This window comes from Helicoverpa zea, chromosome 1 (genome assembly GCF_022581195.2).
Source record: "Helicoverpa zea isolate HzStark_Cry1AcR chromosome 1, ilHelZeax1.1, whole genome shotgun sequence".
Lineage (NCBI taxonomy): Eukaryota > Metazoa > Arthropoda > Insecta > Lepidoptera > Noctuidae > Helicoverpa > Helicoverpa zea.
Genome location: NC_061452.1, coordinates 15,045,934 through 15,059,810, shown reverse-complemented (window position 1 = coordinate 15,059,810; position 13,877 = coordinate 15,045,934). Strand labels below are relative to the sequence as shown.

Genomic DNA, 13,877 nt, shown 5'->3' with positions numbered 1-13,877 from the left:
TGTGTGTGTTAGTAGACTTTTTGACTTAATACTATGTTAGTTTTATTTTCTTATAATTACTATGTACCTATAATCTAATCTACAGGAACCCCAGGATGGGTGAAGGCCTCCTCCAAGAGAGCCCATTTGTCTCTGTCTAGAGCTACTTTTTTCCAATCTGGACCTGCTGTAATTTTTATTTCATCCTCCCATCGTGTAAAAGGCCTACCTCTGGCTCTTTTGCCTTGTGGACCATTCCAAAAAGTTACTATTTTAGTCCATCTTTGATCAGTTATTCTCGCTACATGGCCTGCCCATTTCCACTTTAGCTTCTTTGCAAAACTCAGACTGTCAGTTGCTTTTGTTAATTTTCTTATAGTGGCGTGCCGTATTTTGTCCATTCTTTTTATCTTCAGCATACTGCGCTCAAGTCCTCTCTGACAGACATTAATCTTTCTTTTTACTTCAGCGGTGAATCTCCATGTTTGGCAACCATAAGTCAGGCATGGTATAAGGCTTGAGTTAATGACTTTTGTTTTAAGAGTTATTGGCATGTCGCTTTTAAAGATGGTCTTGAGACTCCAAAACTTATTCCAAGTTGATTGTACTCGTCTTTCTATTTCTAAGTTATTGTTTTTCCTATCGAAGCTGATTAACTTTCCCAGGTAGACGTACTTCTCTACGTATTCCAGTGGTCTGTTATTTACTCTTATTGGTCTTTTCCAGCTGTTTGTCATTGCCATTGTCTTCGTAGTATTCATTTCAAGTCCTACCTTAACACTGGCTTGATTCAGGGCCTCTATCATCGTCTGTAGCTGAGAGCTTGTTTCTGCTAGCAGCACTAGGTCGTCTGCGAACCTTAGGTGATTCAGATAAACACCATTTATATAAAGTCCCGATGTGCTCCAGTCCAGTTTGTTTATAATTGACTCCAAGATGGCTATGAATATTTTAGGGGACAATGGGTCGCCTTGTCTAACACCTCTTTTAATTGGGAAACTCGGGCCTATGGATTCTAGTTTTATTCTTCCTGTATTGTTGTCATATATTCTTCTGATAATATTTATATATATGTCTTCTACTCCCTGTTCCTTTAGACACTCCCATATGCTCATATGTGATACAGTATCAAATGCCTTTTGATAGTCAATGAATACTATGTATAAGGGCCTCTGAGTCTCTTGATATTTCTCCATTATCAACTCGAGAGTATGAATGTGGTCGACTGTTGAGAACCCTTTTCTAAAGCCTGCTTGCTCTACAGGTTGTTCCTTTTCCAATATGTAGCTAATTCTCGAGTTTATAATGGTAGAAAACAATTTGTAGAGACTTGGCAGCAAGCTGATTGGCCTATAGTTCGCAATATCCTTGGGGTCGCCTTTTTTATATATCAGTATGATGTTTGATTCAGACCATTGGCTTGGTATGTCAGAATTTTGTAGAATCATATTATATAATTCAGCTAGTGGTGTGGCTAGAACAATTTGTGCTTTTTTCAATGCTTCATTTGTGATTAGGTCCGAGCCTGGGCTTTTCTCGAGTTTCAGTTTCTTTATTGTCTCTATTATTTCTGTTTCATCAATGGGTCTAAAGCTATTTTCCTGCGTACTTACAATTCGTTTTTCTGAGTCGTTAGTAGTTCTGTCTTTGTTACTATAGAGATTTCTGTAAAATTCAGTTGCTGTATTAATAATGTCACTCCTAGTGTGCAGTTCTGTGTTTTGCTTTCTCAAACCTTCTATCCATGTTGTATTTGTTCTAAGTTTTTTGTAGGCTTTATTTGTACTTCCAGTGTGTTGTAGGTGTTTTTCTATTGTGGTTTGTCTATATCTTGCGTAATCGTTTTTTATATATTTGTTGACTATTTTATACAGTGCGGAAAGTTCGTTCTTCTCGCTTCGAGATTTGTTTTTAGTTCTCTGTAGTTCTTTTCGTCGTTCCAATAGCTTTGCTGTGCTCGCCGTTAGTATTTTGTGGTGTTTTGATCCTTCTGTTTTTGTTCGCGCTTGTTTTAGGCTACTAGTGATAGCTTTTTCTATCCTGTCATAACAAGTTTGTACCGAGGCGTCGTTCCAGATAGTACAGGTAGAAGAGAGCTGTGTTATTAGGCTTTCGTTGTATTTTTTTATTTCTTCTTCGTCCTTTAATTGACTATATTGATTTTTGGAGAATTTAGCTCTACTCACTTTTTGTTTGGTTAGTATTATGGTTGATCTGATTAATCTATGGTCGGATGGGTAGTTGAGATTCATTGTCTCGATATTTTGGAAAATTTGCGGTTGATTTGACAAGATATAATCGATTTCATTTTTGTGTAGTCCGTTAGGGGATCGCCAAGTCCATCTTCTACTTTGTTTTTTCTTAAAGCATGTGTTGATAACACTGGTCAACAGCATTTTTGGTGCAAAGGTGAAATATATCATTTCTTATAGATTATTTGATACGTAATCGAAGTCCAGAACATAAAGTTGCACTAGCACGTAGGGATTTAGAGATATACCCCTCCTAAAGTACCAAAAACGCGTTTTTTACCGATATTTGACGATTTTTTTGAAGGACAGCAAAATTGTTTTTTAGTTTCTATCTATAGCATTATATAGTACTACTCTTCCCGATTGAAATTCATTTTTATTTCGAACGCTAAGAGTTTATCTTTTCATGAAATATGTATACAGCTACGATAGTTCGATCTTCCCTATATTTTATTTGGCCTGTTAGTATGAAAAAACTCCACTTTAGATATAAAATGGTATATATTGAGAAAGAAAACTTGCAAAAATATAAATTAAAATGGGTTTAATAAGTAGTACTATATAATGCTTTAGTTAGAAATTACTAGAAAATTCTGCTATCCCCAAAAAATAACATCAAATTTCATAAAAAAACGCGTTTTTGGTACTTTAGGAGAGGTATATCTCTAAATCCCTACGTGCTAGTGCAACTTTATGTTCTGGACTTCGATTACGTATCAAATATTCTACAAGAAATTGTATATTTCACCTTTGCACCAAAAAAATAATAATAATTTGTTGACCAGTGTAATCATTAGTTTATTTTGGAATGCAAAGTCTATTAATCTTTGTCCCCTGGCATTTCTTTCGCCGTATCCGTGCATTTTTGTAACTAAGAACTCTTCAGCTTTGAGTTTTCCTACCTTAGCTTTAAAGTCGCCCATTAATATAATGGTTCTGTGTGCTGATTCCAGGGCTTTGTCGATTGTATTGTAGAATTCCTCAATCTCGTTCGCGCTCGCCGCTTCAGTCGGTGCGTACACTTGTATAAGGGTTATCAAATGGCCTTCCATATTTATGTTTAATGTTGCGACTCGCTCCGTAATTCCGTTGAAACTTATTATGTTGCTTTTGAGTGACTTTTTTACTATGAAGCCTACTCCATATTTTCCAGGTGTATTGCCTATGTAGTACAGTATAAAGTTTTTATATTCTTCTATTTGATTCCCTAGTCTTCGCATTTCTGATATACCAATGATATGGTATGATATTTCACTAATGGCTTCTTCGAGTTCTAGTAAGCGTTCATATGACGATAGAGTCCGGACGTTGTACGTCGCAATAATTAATTTGTTGTTACATACATTGTTTTTGTTCTCTTTTGAAGTTGCTCTTGGAGGGTTATGGTCTACGTCTCCCACGGGGACCGGCCGTGTTGGGAGAGATGGAGATGGAGGGGCGCAGATTAGTTTTTTGGAGGTGTTTGGGGGTCCGAGCTTGAGGGTGCTTTAGGTATAGGGTTGAGAAGTGAAGGACGTAAGAAAGTCGTTATGGTTTGAGGTTTGTTTTTTTTGGGGGCTTGTTTTGATTGCTCCTCCTTGTTTGATGCTTTCAAGTTGTTTTTGTCTTCTGGTGACTCAGATAGGAATCTTTTATTAGAAGTATTCTTTACTTGTTCGCGTGGTTTCAACGTGACTATTTTGTCGTAGCGTAGCATAACTTTTTCTCCACCCAACCTTCTACTTTTAAGTTCTTCCTGTAGCTCTTTGCGTTTTTGTAAAACCGCGGGTGTATAATCTTCCTTCATATATATATCCGTATTTTCTAATGTTTTCTTATTTCTTAGAAGCTGTAATTTCCGGCTTGTGGTTGTGATTGTAGTTACAATTGGTCTTAAAGTGCCGTTTTTCTTTCCCCTTCTAGCCACTGCTTCAATCTCCCATTTAGGACATGAAATATTCATTTTTTTGTTAATTACTTCTAGGATTAAGTTAAGCAGATCCTCATAACTTTTTTCTGTTTCAGGAACACCAAAGAAAATTATATTTTTCTTCCTTAATTGTTTGTCCAGGTAGTCGATTGTCTTTTGTTGGTCCTCTATTTTCTGTTCAAGTTCGTGTGTTCTTGATTCAATGCGATTAAATTTATCATCTATGTTTTTATTTATAGCTTCTTTTATATTTTCCTCCATATCTTTCATGTCTTTCTTTTGCTGTGCTAAATCCCTTTGAATATTTTGTAACACTTTCATTATCTCTTCCATCGTTGACAATGTTCGGTTTGTTTACCTACTGCTTACGCCCTCTAGTGGCAGGCGTAGTAACTGCGTAAGAGTTACGCTGTAGAAGGATCTAAGTATGGATTTGACGCCCTCTAGTGGCAGGTGTAGTAACAGCGTAAGAGTTACGCTGTAGAAGGATCTAAGTATGGATTAGTTCTGCAAGCGGTTCAGTCACTCTCCCATAGATGGCGCATCAATCGAGTTCTTCTTTGAGTTTCGCTACTCGTTCATAGGGGGCGCTAGCATATAGATCCGATGCAACGAAGTGATGAATTTGAGTTTTTTAGGTTATATTTTTTCACTTTTATGTTTTCTTTTACTAGGGGTTGTCACCATTACCCGTACTTGCACTGCACTTTGACTAACCTGCTGCCTGTATTGTTGTATTGATTTTCCTCTCAATTTCTTTGTATTTCTTATTTGACAGTGGGGTCCGTTAGGCAAATATTTTTCTTCTTTGCGCTTGAAGTACACAGTTTTCCAGTCCAATAACAGTAATCCTGGTTATTTGCACTAGCCTTCACAGTTTGGCACAAGTCTGGGTAGTTAATATACGTTTATAATATTTTTAATTTGTAAAATAGCACGGATACGATGTTGACAACAATAGCACAGTGGCGCCCTCTCCTAACGAACGAACGAGCTACAGTGCATTAAATATGCGTTCGTGTATCTAGTACAGATAGCAAAATCAGATCATTCGGCTTCGGATCGTTCCAAAACGGCTGCGATACGTAGTGACGTCACGAGCTACCTTTAAAACTGCATATTTATGCGCGCGCAAATACAACCCGAGTGTGCACGTATTTTTGCCGACAGTACCAGGAAGGTGCGAATTTCCAGTCTTTTCTATATCTAGATGATTGGCGGCTGAAGTAGGGCTTTGCACTTCAATACGAGGAATATGTGAAGCTGAATAATATTTGCGTTCCTGAAAGTATCCTACGGATTTGAAAATAAGCCCACAGATCTTGAAATAATATTTGTTTTGTGTAGCCCAAAGTATTTCATGTGTTCATTTCATTTTGTGTCGGTAAACATTACTTTGGTTCGTTTGAGTGAGCTGAATGGGTGTTACTGGCCCTCTTTAAATTAAACCTTTTCAAATTATTTAAGGGTTGGAGACGCGTTGTATAATTTTCCGTTTTCTATAGTAACCACTGTTTATCCAACTTATCAAACATTATAACGCAGTCGCAACAACGCTTTGTTATTTAGACAATAGATGACTGTAGTACATATGTAGATTATAAGCGTACCTGTATGGGAGTTCAGTTCGAACCAACAATAATCCAATCCGAGCCCCCATAATCCAAACTTAGTTATATAACACATTATTATGTTAATTCCAACATAACATTGTGGCAAACGCTAGTTGAAACCAGTTCACGGAGGAGTGGCGTTTGAAATTCAAATGGCGTATTATACATATCAAGCCAGCCGTCTGTCTGTCGGCGGTAACCACGTTAAGGCAGTTAACCCGATGTCTAATTTGACAAATCTCGGTTTAACCCGGAATCTGCGAACGATAACAAGCACCGGATTCAGTGGAAAACATTTTGCTGCACTTTTTTTGGTGGCCGAAAATATTGACAAGTGGTCGAGGACAGGGAAAACGAAAGCTTTGCTAGCAGCGTTTATTTACCTCCACAAAAAGACAAATAGTCGTAGGTATGTAAGATCTTATTTCTATACAAATTAACGTTAAACTAACTTTCACCAGTCTTCAAACAGTGGAAACAAGCAAACCCACACTTCAGAGGCATCCTTTTGTAACATAAATAGTTTAAAATGAGAAGTACAAGTTCGTCATACACACAATGATTTATTAACACAACACGCGAAACTTAGTGAAACTTCTTCACACTACGCCGAGCACAACACCGATGTATACACAATGTATGTGCTTCGTGACACAGAGTAGATACATAGTACATACATACATACATACATAACATAGTCAGAGTATCAATGGGCACAGTCTATGAAACTTGACAATTGTTCCTCTGCATGTATATTTTTGCTTGAGTACAGAAATTATGGAATATCGGGAGATTCCTGGAATCATTTGTTATATTGATAAATTATCTGTGTTGATTCGTATGATCAGGACATAAAAATGCTGAATAATTTAGTTAAAAGTATTCTGAATGGAGAGTATAATTACGTACTGGACTAAATATTTTTCAGACGCTTTCAGAGCTTTGGGAATAAAGTGATTTACAGTTCGTTTATAACTTTCAAAAATTATTCATCATTTTGCGCTAAAAGTTCTAAATGAGCAACTTAACCTTTTCAACGACTAGACCCAAAATTAAGTGTTCATAGTCGAACTTAGTTTTAACAACTTATTTTATCTAGATAACTGCTTCGTTAGGAGCCAACTTGGAACCTAATCGTAGTTTAACCTTGTGGCTAGCCGAACTATACTGCGTTAATTTAACCTTAATGGCAGTTTAAAAATTTGCAATCCGCTCGAGAGCCCTTTGAAGAATTTTATAGCTCTCTTTATATTTTTGGTTTAGACGGAATTTTTGCGAAGTACCCAATAACAATTACCAAGTTCCTGGAAGGTCTGTCGGAGCAAAATAATAGGATTCCCTCCAATAAAAATACGATAGAATTGCCAACTTGTAAGTCCTGCTGAAATGTAAGTAAGTTATTGTAACCCGGACAATTTTGCGGGAACGGTAAGTTTCCGGGCATATTCTATTTATAGTAGTTATATTTATAAATCTACAAAAGAGGTAACATTATAACGTCTTCAGCAATGTCTGGCTGGCTAGACATACACGAACGCTTTTCTGAGAACCATTCAGTTTTTACAAAACACTAGAATAACATTATTTGACAATGTGATCCTTAAATACATAATATAAGATATATTTAGGTATGGGCTTACACGGATGATAACATCGTAACAATTTCCAACGGTTGCCAAAGTAATTGTCTTAGGCAATCTCATGTAAATTGATATTTTGACATTGAGTTTCTTAACATTCATTATTATACTTGAGTTTATACTCCTACGCTATGGAAATATTTTAAGCGATGTACGAAATAAATAACTTCACAAAGTATTACATATTAAGTTATTTTACATAAGTAAGTTTTCAAAGTAACTAGGCATAGGTAAATATTATAAGATCAGATGAGATATCCTGGTGTATAAAATACAGGTCATCTTTCATGAGGTCTTATTGAGTCCATTGAAGTGACCGCGACGAGTTTCGTCACTCAACCACTCACTGTTACTACCCTTACTTTTATCCCTATTCTAACCTCCTAACCTACTTCCCCAGGTGGTGAAGGCCAGGAGCACGGGCCGGTGTTCCTGATGGAGCCGCCTCCTCGGCTGGTGTTCTCCAACAGCACCGGCGCGCGCGCATCGTGCGCCGCGCACGGGTTCCCCTCGCCGCAGATCGCGTGGCAGCAGCCTGATGGTGCTCAACTTGATGATGTGCCGGGGTTGAGGTAAGTGCAGTAGAAGTTTATAATTCTAGCAGGACAAAATTACCTACCTTTTTTTTAATACTTACCTTAACACACGTAATTTTTTCAAAGATGACACTTCCCTTGTCTTCAAAATTAACAGAAAGGAATCTAGTCCCATAAACGTAAACGATAGCTTGGTTATTCTGAGCAATTGGTTTGCCGCGAATAACTTGCTTCTTAATTCTTCTAAAACCAAATGTATTAAATTCTCTTTACCCAATATAACACCAGTAGGGCTCAATATCGTTCTGGACGATAATAAATTAGATGTTATTAGTCAAACCGTCTTCTTGGGCATCACCATTGACTCTAAATTGCAATGGGGTGCCCACATCTCAGCAATGTCAAAAAGGCTGAGTTCCGCAGCTTATGCAGTCAGAAAAATAAGACAGATTACTGACGTTGCTACTGCTAGGCTCGTGTATTTTGCTTACTTCCATAGTATAATGTCCTACGGTATTTTATTGTGGGGGGCAGCGGCGGACGTAAATTCAATATTTGTACTCCAGAAAAGGGCAGTTCGTGCAATTTATGGCCTCGGCCCTCGCGAGTCACTGAGAGAATTATTTAAAGAAATTGAAATACTTACACTTCCTTCTCTTTATATTCTAGAAAATATAATGTTCGTATGCAAAAACTTAAATCAATTTATTGTTAAAAGTGATATACATTCGATTAATACAAGAAACAAGCACAAACCAGTAGTTCCGAGATTCAGATTAACGAAATCAAATAAATCGTTTTTAGGGAACTGTGTCCGTTTTTACAACAAGCTGCCTAAGTGTGTAACCGATCTCACGGATATAAAATTTAAGAACACTGTAAAATCCACCCTCATTAAAAAAGCTTATTATAAAATTCAAGACTTCGTTGACGATAAAGATATTATATGGCGATAACTCATCTCTCCATGTGTGGCTTCCCTGGCAATTAAACGTCTTTTTCTTTTCTCTTTGGATTGTATTGATTTACTGTTTACCTTTCAGTTGCATTGTATAATTTTATCAGCTTACTATTGTTATGTAATAGAATGTTTGTGAAAATATTACTTTTTAAAAGAGTGTCTATGGAGTTTCTTGCCGGCTCTTCTCCATGAGACCAACTTTTTGGAACCGTGCAACTAATTTGACGTTTCATAAGAGCCTGCAAAGGCCTATTTGAAATAAAAACAATTTGATTTTGATTTTGATAACTTTTTCGGATTGAAAAACACGACATATGATTTATGAAACGTATCAAAACCTGCCACGACGTTTTCTTAAAGATTGCGGTGAATTGCTAATGCAAGATAGGTTGTTTTTAGATACACACTTGTTTTAATATCTCATATATCTAACTGTGCAAATGAAGAGCGGACTATTCGATAAAATTATTAGCTGTAGCATTTAAAAGTATGATAAAAACATCAAAGAATCTATGAAAGTTTAACTCGAAACAAATTACCTGAAAGTTTTAATCAGTCTCATAAATAACTAGCCAGCCACTTCGACGCACATAAGTTTCGCAAGTAAATTACTAACAATATTATAAGTTAAACACAAAACAAACATAGTACACAAGTTGTACTTTAACCCACACATCCTACATTATTGGAGTTACTTGTAGAAAAGTAAATAAACACGTATTGGCAAGTCTTGTATAATATAAGAGGGGTGAAGCCACCTGATGCCTCTGAATTTTATAAGAATTCTGTTTTACTTGGGAAAGTGTCGGGAATTACAATACCAACTGGTTTGGTGGAGAATATTCCAGAATCAAATATGCTTGTTTATGCATGCGTTCGACGATATAATATAGATTTGTTTTGAAATATTTTTTTGTTTCTGTTCCTGTAAAAATTAAGTTCAAGCTTAAATCAAAAATTTATTGATTGCATGTGTGAATAGTCAGTTAGACGTAAAATCTTGTGAATATAACTGTTCCTATTATATAAAAATAGGTTTTTGCAACCGAGAAGTAAAATAACACTTTCTGGAGCAGCTGTGACAGTGCAGTAAACTTGTCTGTTTGTATATTTATAAGCTTCACACAAAGACCTATCTATTTGGCACACGTCACAGATACCACGAGTCACAATAAATTATTCCGACAGCTCTTTGAAAAGAAACCACGAGTAACTCCTTTCCAAGTTTTACACAGCATGTTTTTTATTAAAGTGGCTTCAATGAAAAAAATATTTGAATGCATAGTATTTACGTGTAAACATATTACAAAATGAAATGTTGTCGTTTTCACAAGCACCGCAGATCGCATGCATCACGCAACAGCATACACTTGCTTGCAATGAATCGGGAACAATACTACAGATACATTTACCTTCCACTACATTGTCGAGTAATTCTTACAGTTCGCAATAAACATTCACAGTTCTGGAATAAAACGTTTTTGTAACTGACCCGAGTTTACTGCGTATAACTTTATTAAAATTTGAAGTAAACTTGAAACCAATGAAATTGAGACATTTTGCATTATTTCATTGATATGAATATGCAAGTGGTATTCAGTGGTTTCCTGCCATGACATTAGAGTCGTTGCTTCTCACAAAAATTATTCAATTCATTATAACATTTTCATCCTATGGACTGTATGGTACACTTAACTACTGAAGTATATGTATGTATCATAGAAGTTATTAGTACGTACAAAGACAGTGGTCATATGTGGCTCGCTAGTCGAGCAGCTCTCCAGCTACAAGTAAATGTATTACTAACAGAGAGTGCTTCAGTGGAAAACTGTGTAGTGTGCTCGTATGAGTACACTGTCTAGTGTACTTAGACGAGTACAATATACTCACTTGTCTCGCACAATATGTACACTTGGAGAGAGTAGGTACACTTATCTCTTGATCAGAGATAGAAATATCTACATTTTATAATGTTAATTAACATACCTAACGAGGTAGCGGTAGGTAATACATGTACTGAAAATAAAGTCATATAAAAATGTCAAGACCTAAAACAACCTAATATTAATATAGACGAGTAAATTGTTAAATAATTTTGTTAATTTTCCAAAGGAGGACGCTTGAATAACTTACTACTCTTTGTGTAAAAAATGCTTTCTATTGTGAAGATCATCCACAACATCTTAAATTCAACTGATGCAAATCACAAAATTAGCAAGTGCCCTCCGCGTTAAACCTTGAATTTCAATATCACAGTTTGCGGTACAAATGGTATATCTTTAAAATAATCCGAGTGTTGGCGCGATTCGTGAGCGTCATGAAATATGTATCAGACAATGTGAATAGTTCGGGCAGGTCGGGCGCACACCGCGCGGCGCTAGTGTGCACATTCCTTTATTTTCGCGTCTGTACTCGGTACTGATATATCTTTTGTGAATTTTTGCGAATGTTCGTTTGAGGTTCCTTTGTGTTGTATTTGAAATGAAGAATGGAGAGCTGTCCATTTTTATTAGACTTGCTGAAATTAAACGTGTATTTCTCCAAAAGATATGAGTTGCAATAAAAATCTAAAGAAATATGTTGCTGATGTTTAAATAATCCGAACGATTTAAGAGAATATCAGGCAGATTCTATTTAACCCTAGATAGATAACCTACGTCGAAACGACGTAATCGATTTTGAAAAATCGTTATAACTCATTTGTTTTTCGCGTTATTATCCTGCCCGTTCCTGTCAACTCACTCGGCCGTCGGAGCTTGTAGGACATACCCATATCGCCCCGGTGAGTGCAATACTTTCGTCAATATTTACCTACCTTACGTCGAAGTGACGTATGGTTATCTTTAGTGTTCGTTTTTTGTTGCTGGGAAAATGTGTTATTGTCTTTTTTTGAGCATAAATTTACATGTTTTTTATTCGTTTTTTTTTTTACTTGTTATAGGCCACGATAAAAATTACATTATGACGTCACGAAACCGTGCAGACGATGCAGCAACCTGTCGGTTGTTGCGTGAAACAAGCGATGAAGAGATTGAGGTGTCGGACAGTGAAACTGATGACTGTTTATTAGAAGATGAAGTACAAAGTGATGCAGAAGACTTTGAAGACAGTGCACCAGTGAAGGGAAACACTGATGCTGAAGACATGTTTGGAAATAACCCCGAAATTTCTGAAAGTGCTTCGCTAACTATGCCGAGTTGTATTGTCATGCCATAGCGTCAAATTCTCAGTGGCAAAAGCGATCATCCTTGGACGGCGAGTAAGACAGAACACGTGGCAGAGTATCTGCTGCTGATAATATGATTTGTAAGAAAGAAAAACCGCTGGGTCGTAGAGATTTTATGAAGAAACTCAGCGGTAGCCTGATGACCACATGGATGTAGACAAGGCGTAAAATGGTCACTTTGCCGATAAATATCAAAGAAATAAATAGTAGTATACTGCTAAAAAGACCAGCCAAACCTCCCACACAACATGAAAGTGTACCTGAGCTAAAAAAAAGGAAATATTGTGCCTTTTGTTCTTCAAAAATTAGAAGGATGACAAAGACAATGTCCGACAGCTGCAAAAATGTCATTTGTGGAGAGCTCAAGTCTAGCGCTTGCCCTAAGTGCCTTGCATGCTAAAATGAATTAAAATTGTGATTTACTTTAATTTGTTATATACTAGAGATTAAAAAAAAATGATTTTTAAAAGTTTACACAATCAATTTCATTTTGCCGTGTAGCGACGGCTTAAGAATACATGTGTCGCTACCCCCTTCTTCCAGTGGGTGTCGTAGAAGTCGACTAATGGAGTCAAAAATGCACCGAACACCGTGCGAGAGAAGGAAAACTCGAAAAAAACCCTCTATCAACCCGTCTGGCCAGCGTGATAGCAGTAGGCTAAATTCCTCAATGTGCAGAACGAAAAAGCCACGGCCCCTAGTTCCCGGCAGTCCCGCTATTCCCGGTCACGGTGGCGACCGTGGTTACGGCGGGACAGGGGGTGCGAAGAATCTCCGGGTTACGGGAGGCCACCAAACACAACTTACTCTTGCGACGTACAACGGCCGCACGCTGCGGCTTGACTCGCATCTGGCGCAACTCGAGGTGGAACTTGGGAAGATTAGGTGGCATATATTAGGGTTATGTGAAGTTCGAAGAGAGGGGGAGGACACCATAACCCTCGAATCAGGTCACCTAATGTACTTCCGAGAGGGAGACCAACAATCCCAAGGTGGCGTTGGGTTTCTGGTAAATAAGTCCCTAGCTGATAACGTTGTGGAGGTGTCTAGTGTGTCGAACAGGGTAGCGTACCTTATCATAAAGCTCACCGACAGGTATAGCCTCAAGGTAGTGCAAGTGTACGCACCGACCTCGACACATTCAGACGATGAAGTGGAGGATATGTTTGATGATATATCAAGGGCCCTCCACATCACTACAAAGACCCATTACACCGTTGTCATGGGGGACTTTAACGCTAAAGTGGGAGTACAGATTTGCGGCGAATCGGCAGTAGGATCCCATGGATTTGGAAGCAGGAATCATAGGGGGCAAATGCTCGTCAACTTCCTCGAACGCGAGGGGCTCTTTTTGATGAACTCCTTTTTCAAAAAGCAGCCCCAAAGGAAGTGGACGTGGCAAAGCCCCGACACTATGACTAAAAATGAGATTGACTTCATCATGACGAACAAGAAGCACATATTCAGAGACGTCTCCGTGATCAATAGGTTTAATACCGGGAGCGATCACCGACTTGTCCGAGGCTCTCTGAATATCAACTTCAAGGCCGAACGTTTCCGTCTGGTGAAGGCCAGGCTCCGACCAACACTGCTCCAAACCATGACAGGATCTGAAACGTTCCAGTCAAATCTGGAGAACCGATTTGCCGCCGTGGAAACCACAACAGACGTTAACCAGAACCATGAATATGTGGTTCGGATCCTCAGGGAGGAAGGTTCGCGATTCTGTAACATGCAGCGTAAGGGCAAGAAATCAAAGCT

The 13,877-nt window shown here is 37.8% G+C and overlaps 1 protein-coding gene across 1 annotated transcript in view; it reads left to right on the top strand.

Annotated features, from left to right (window-relative positions):
* LOC124634834 (Down syndrome cell adhesion molecule-like protein Dscam2) overlaps positions 1 to 13,877 on the top strand; it is a 144,526-nt gene that overhangs the window by 10,789 nt on the left and 119,860 nt on the right. Inside the window, exon 2 of the mRNA XM_047170487.1 lies at positions 7,794 to 7,965. Within this exon, the coding sequence (XP_047026443.1) occupies positions 7,794 to 7,965 (172 nt within the window). The remainder of the gene's footprint in view (positions 1 to 7,793; positions 7,966 to 13,877) is intronic.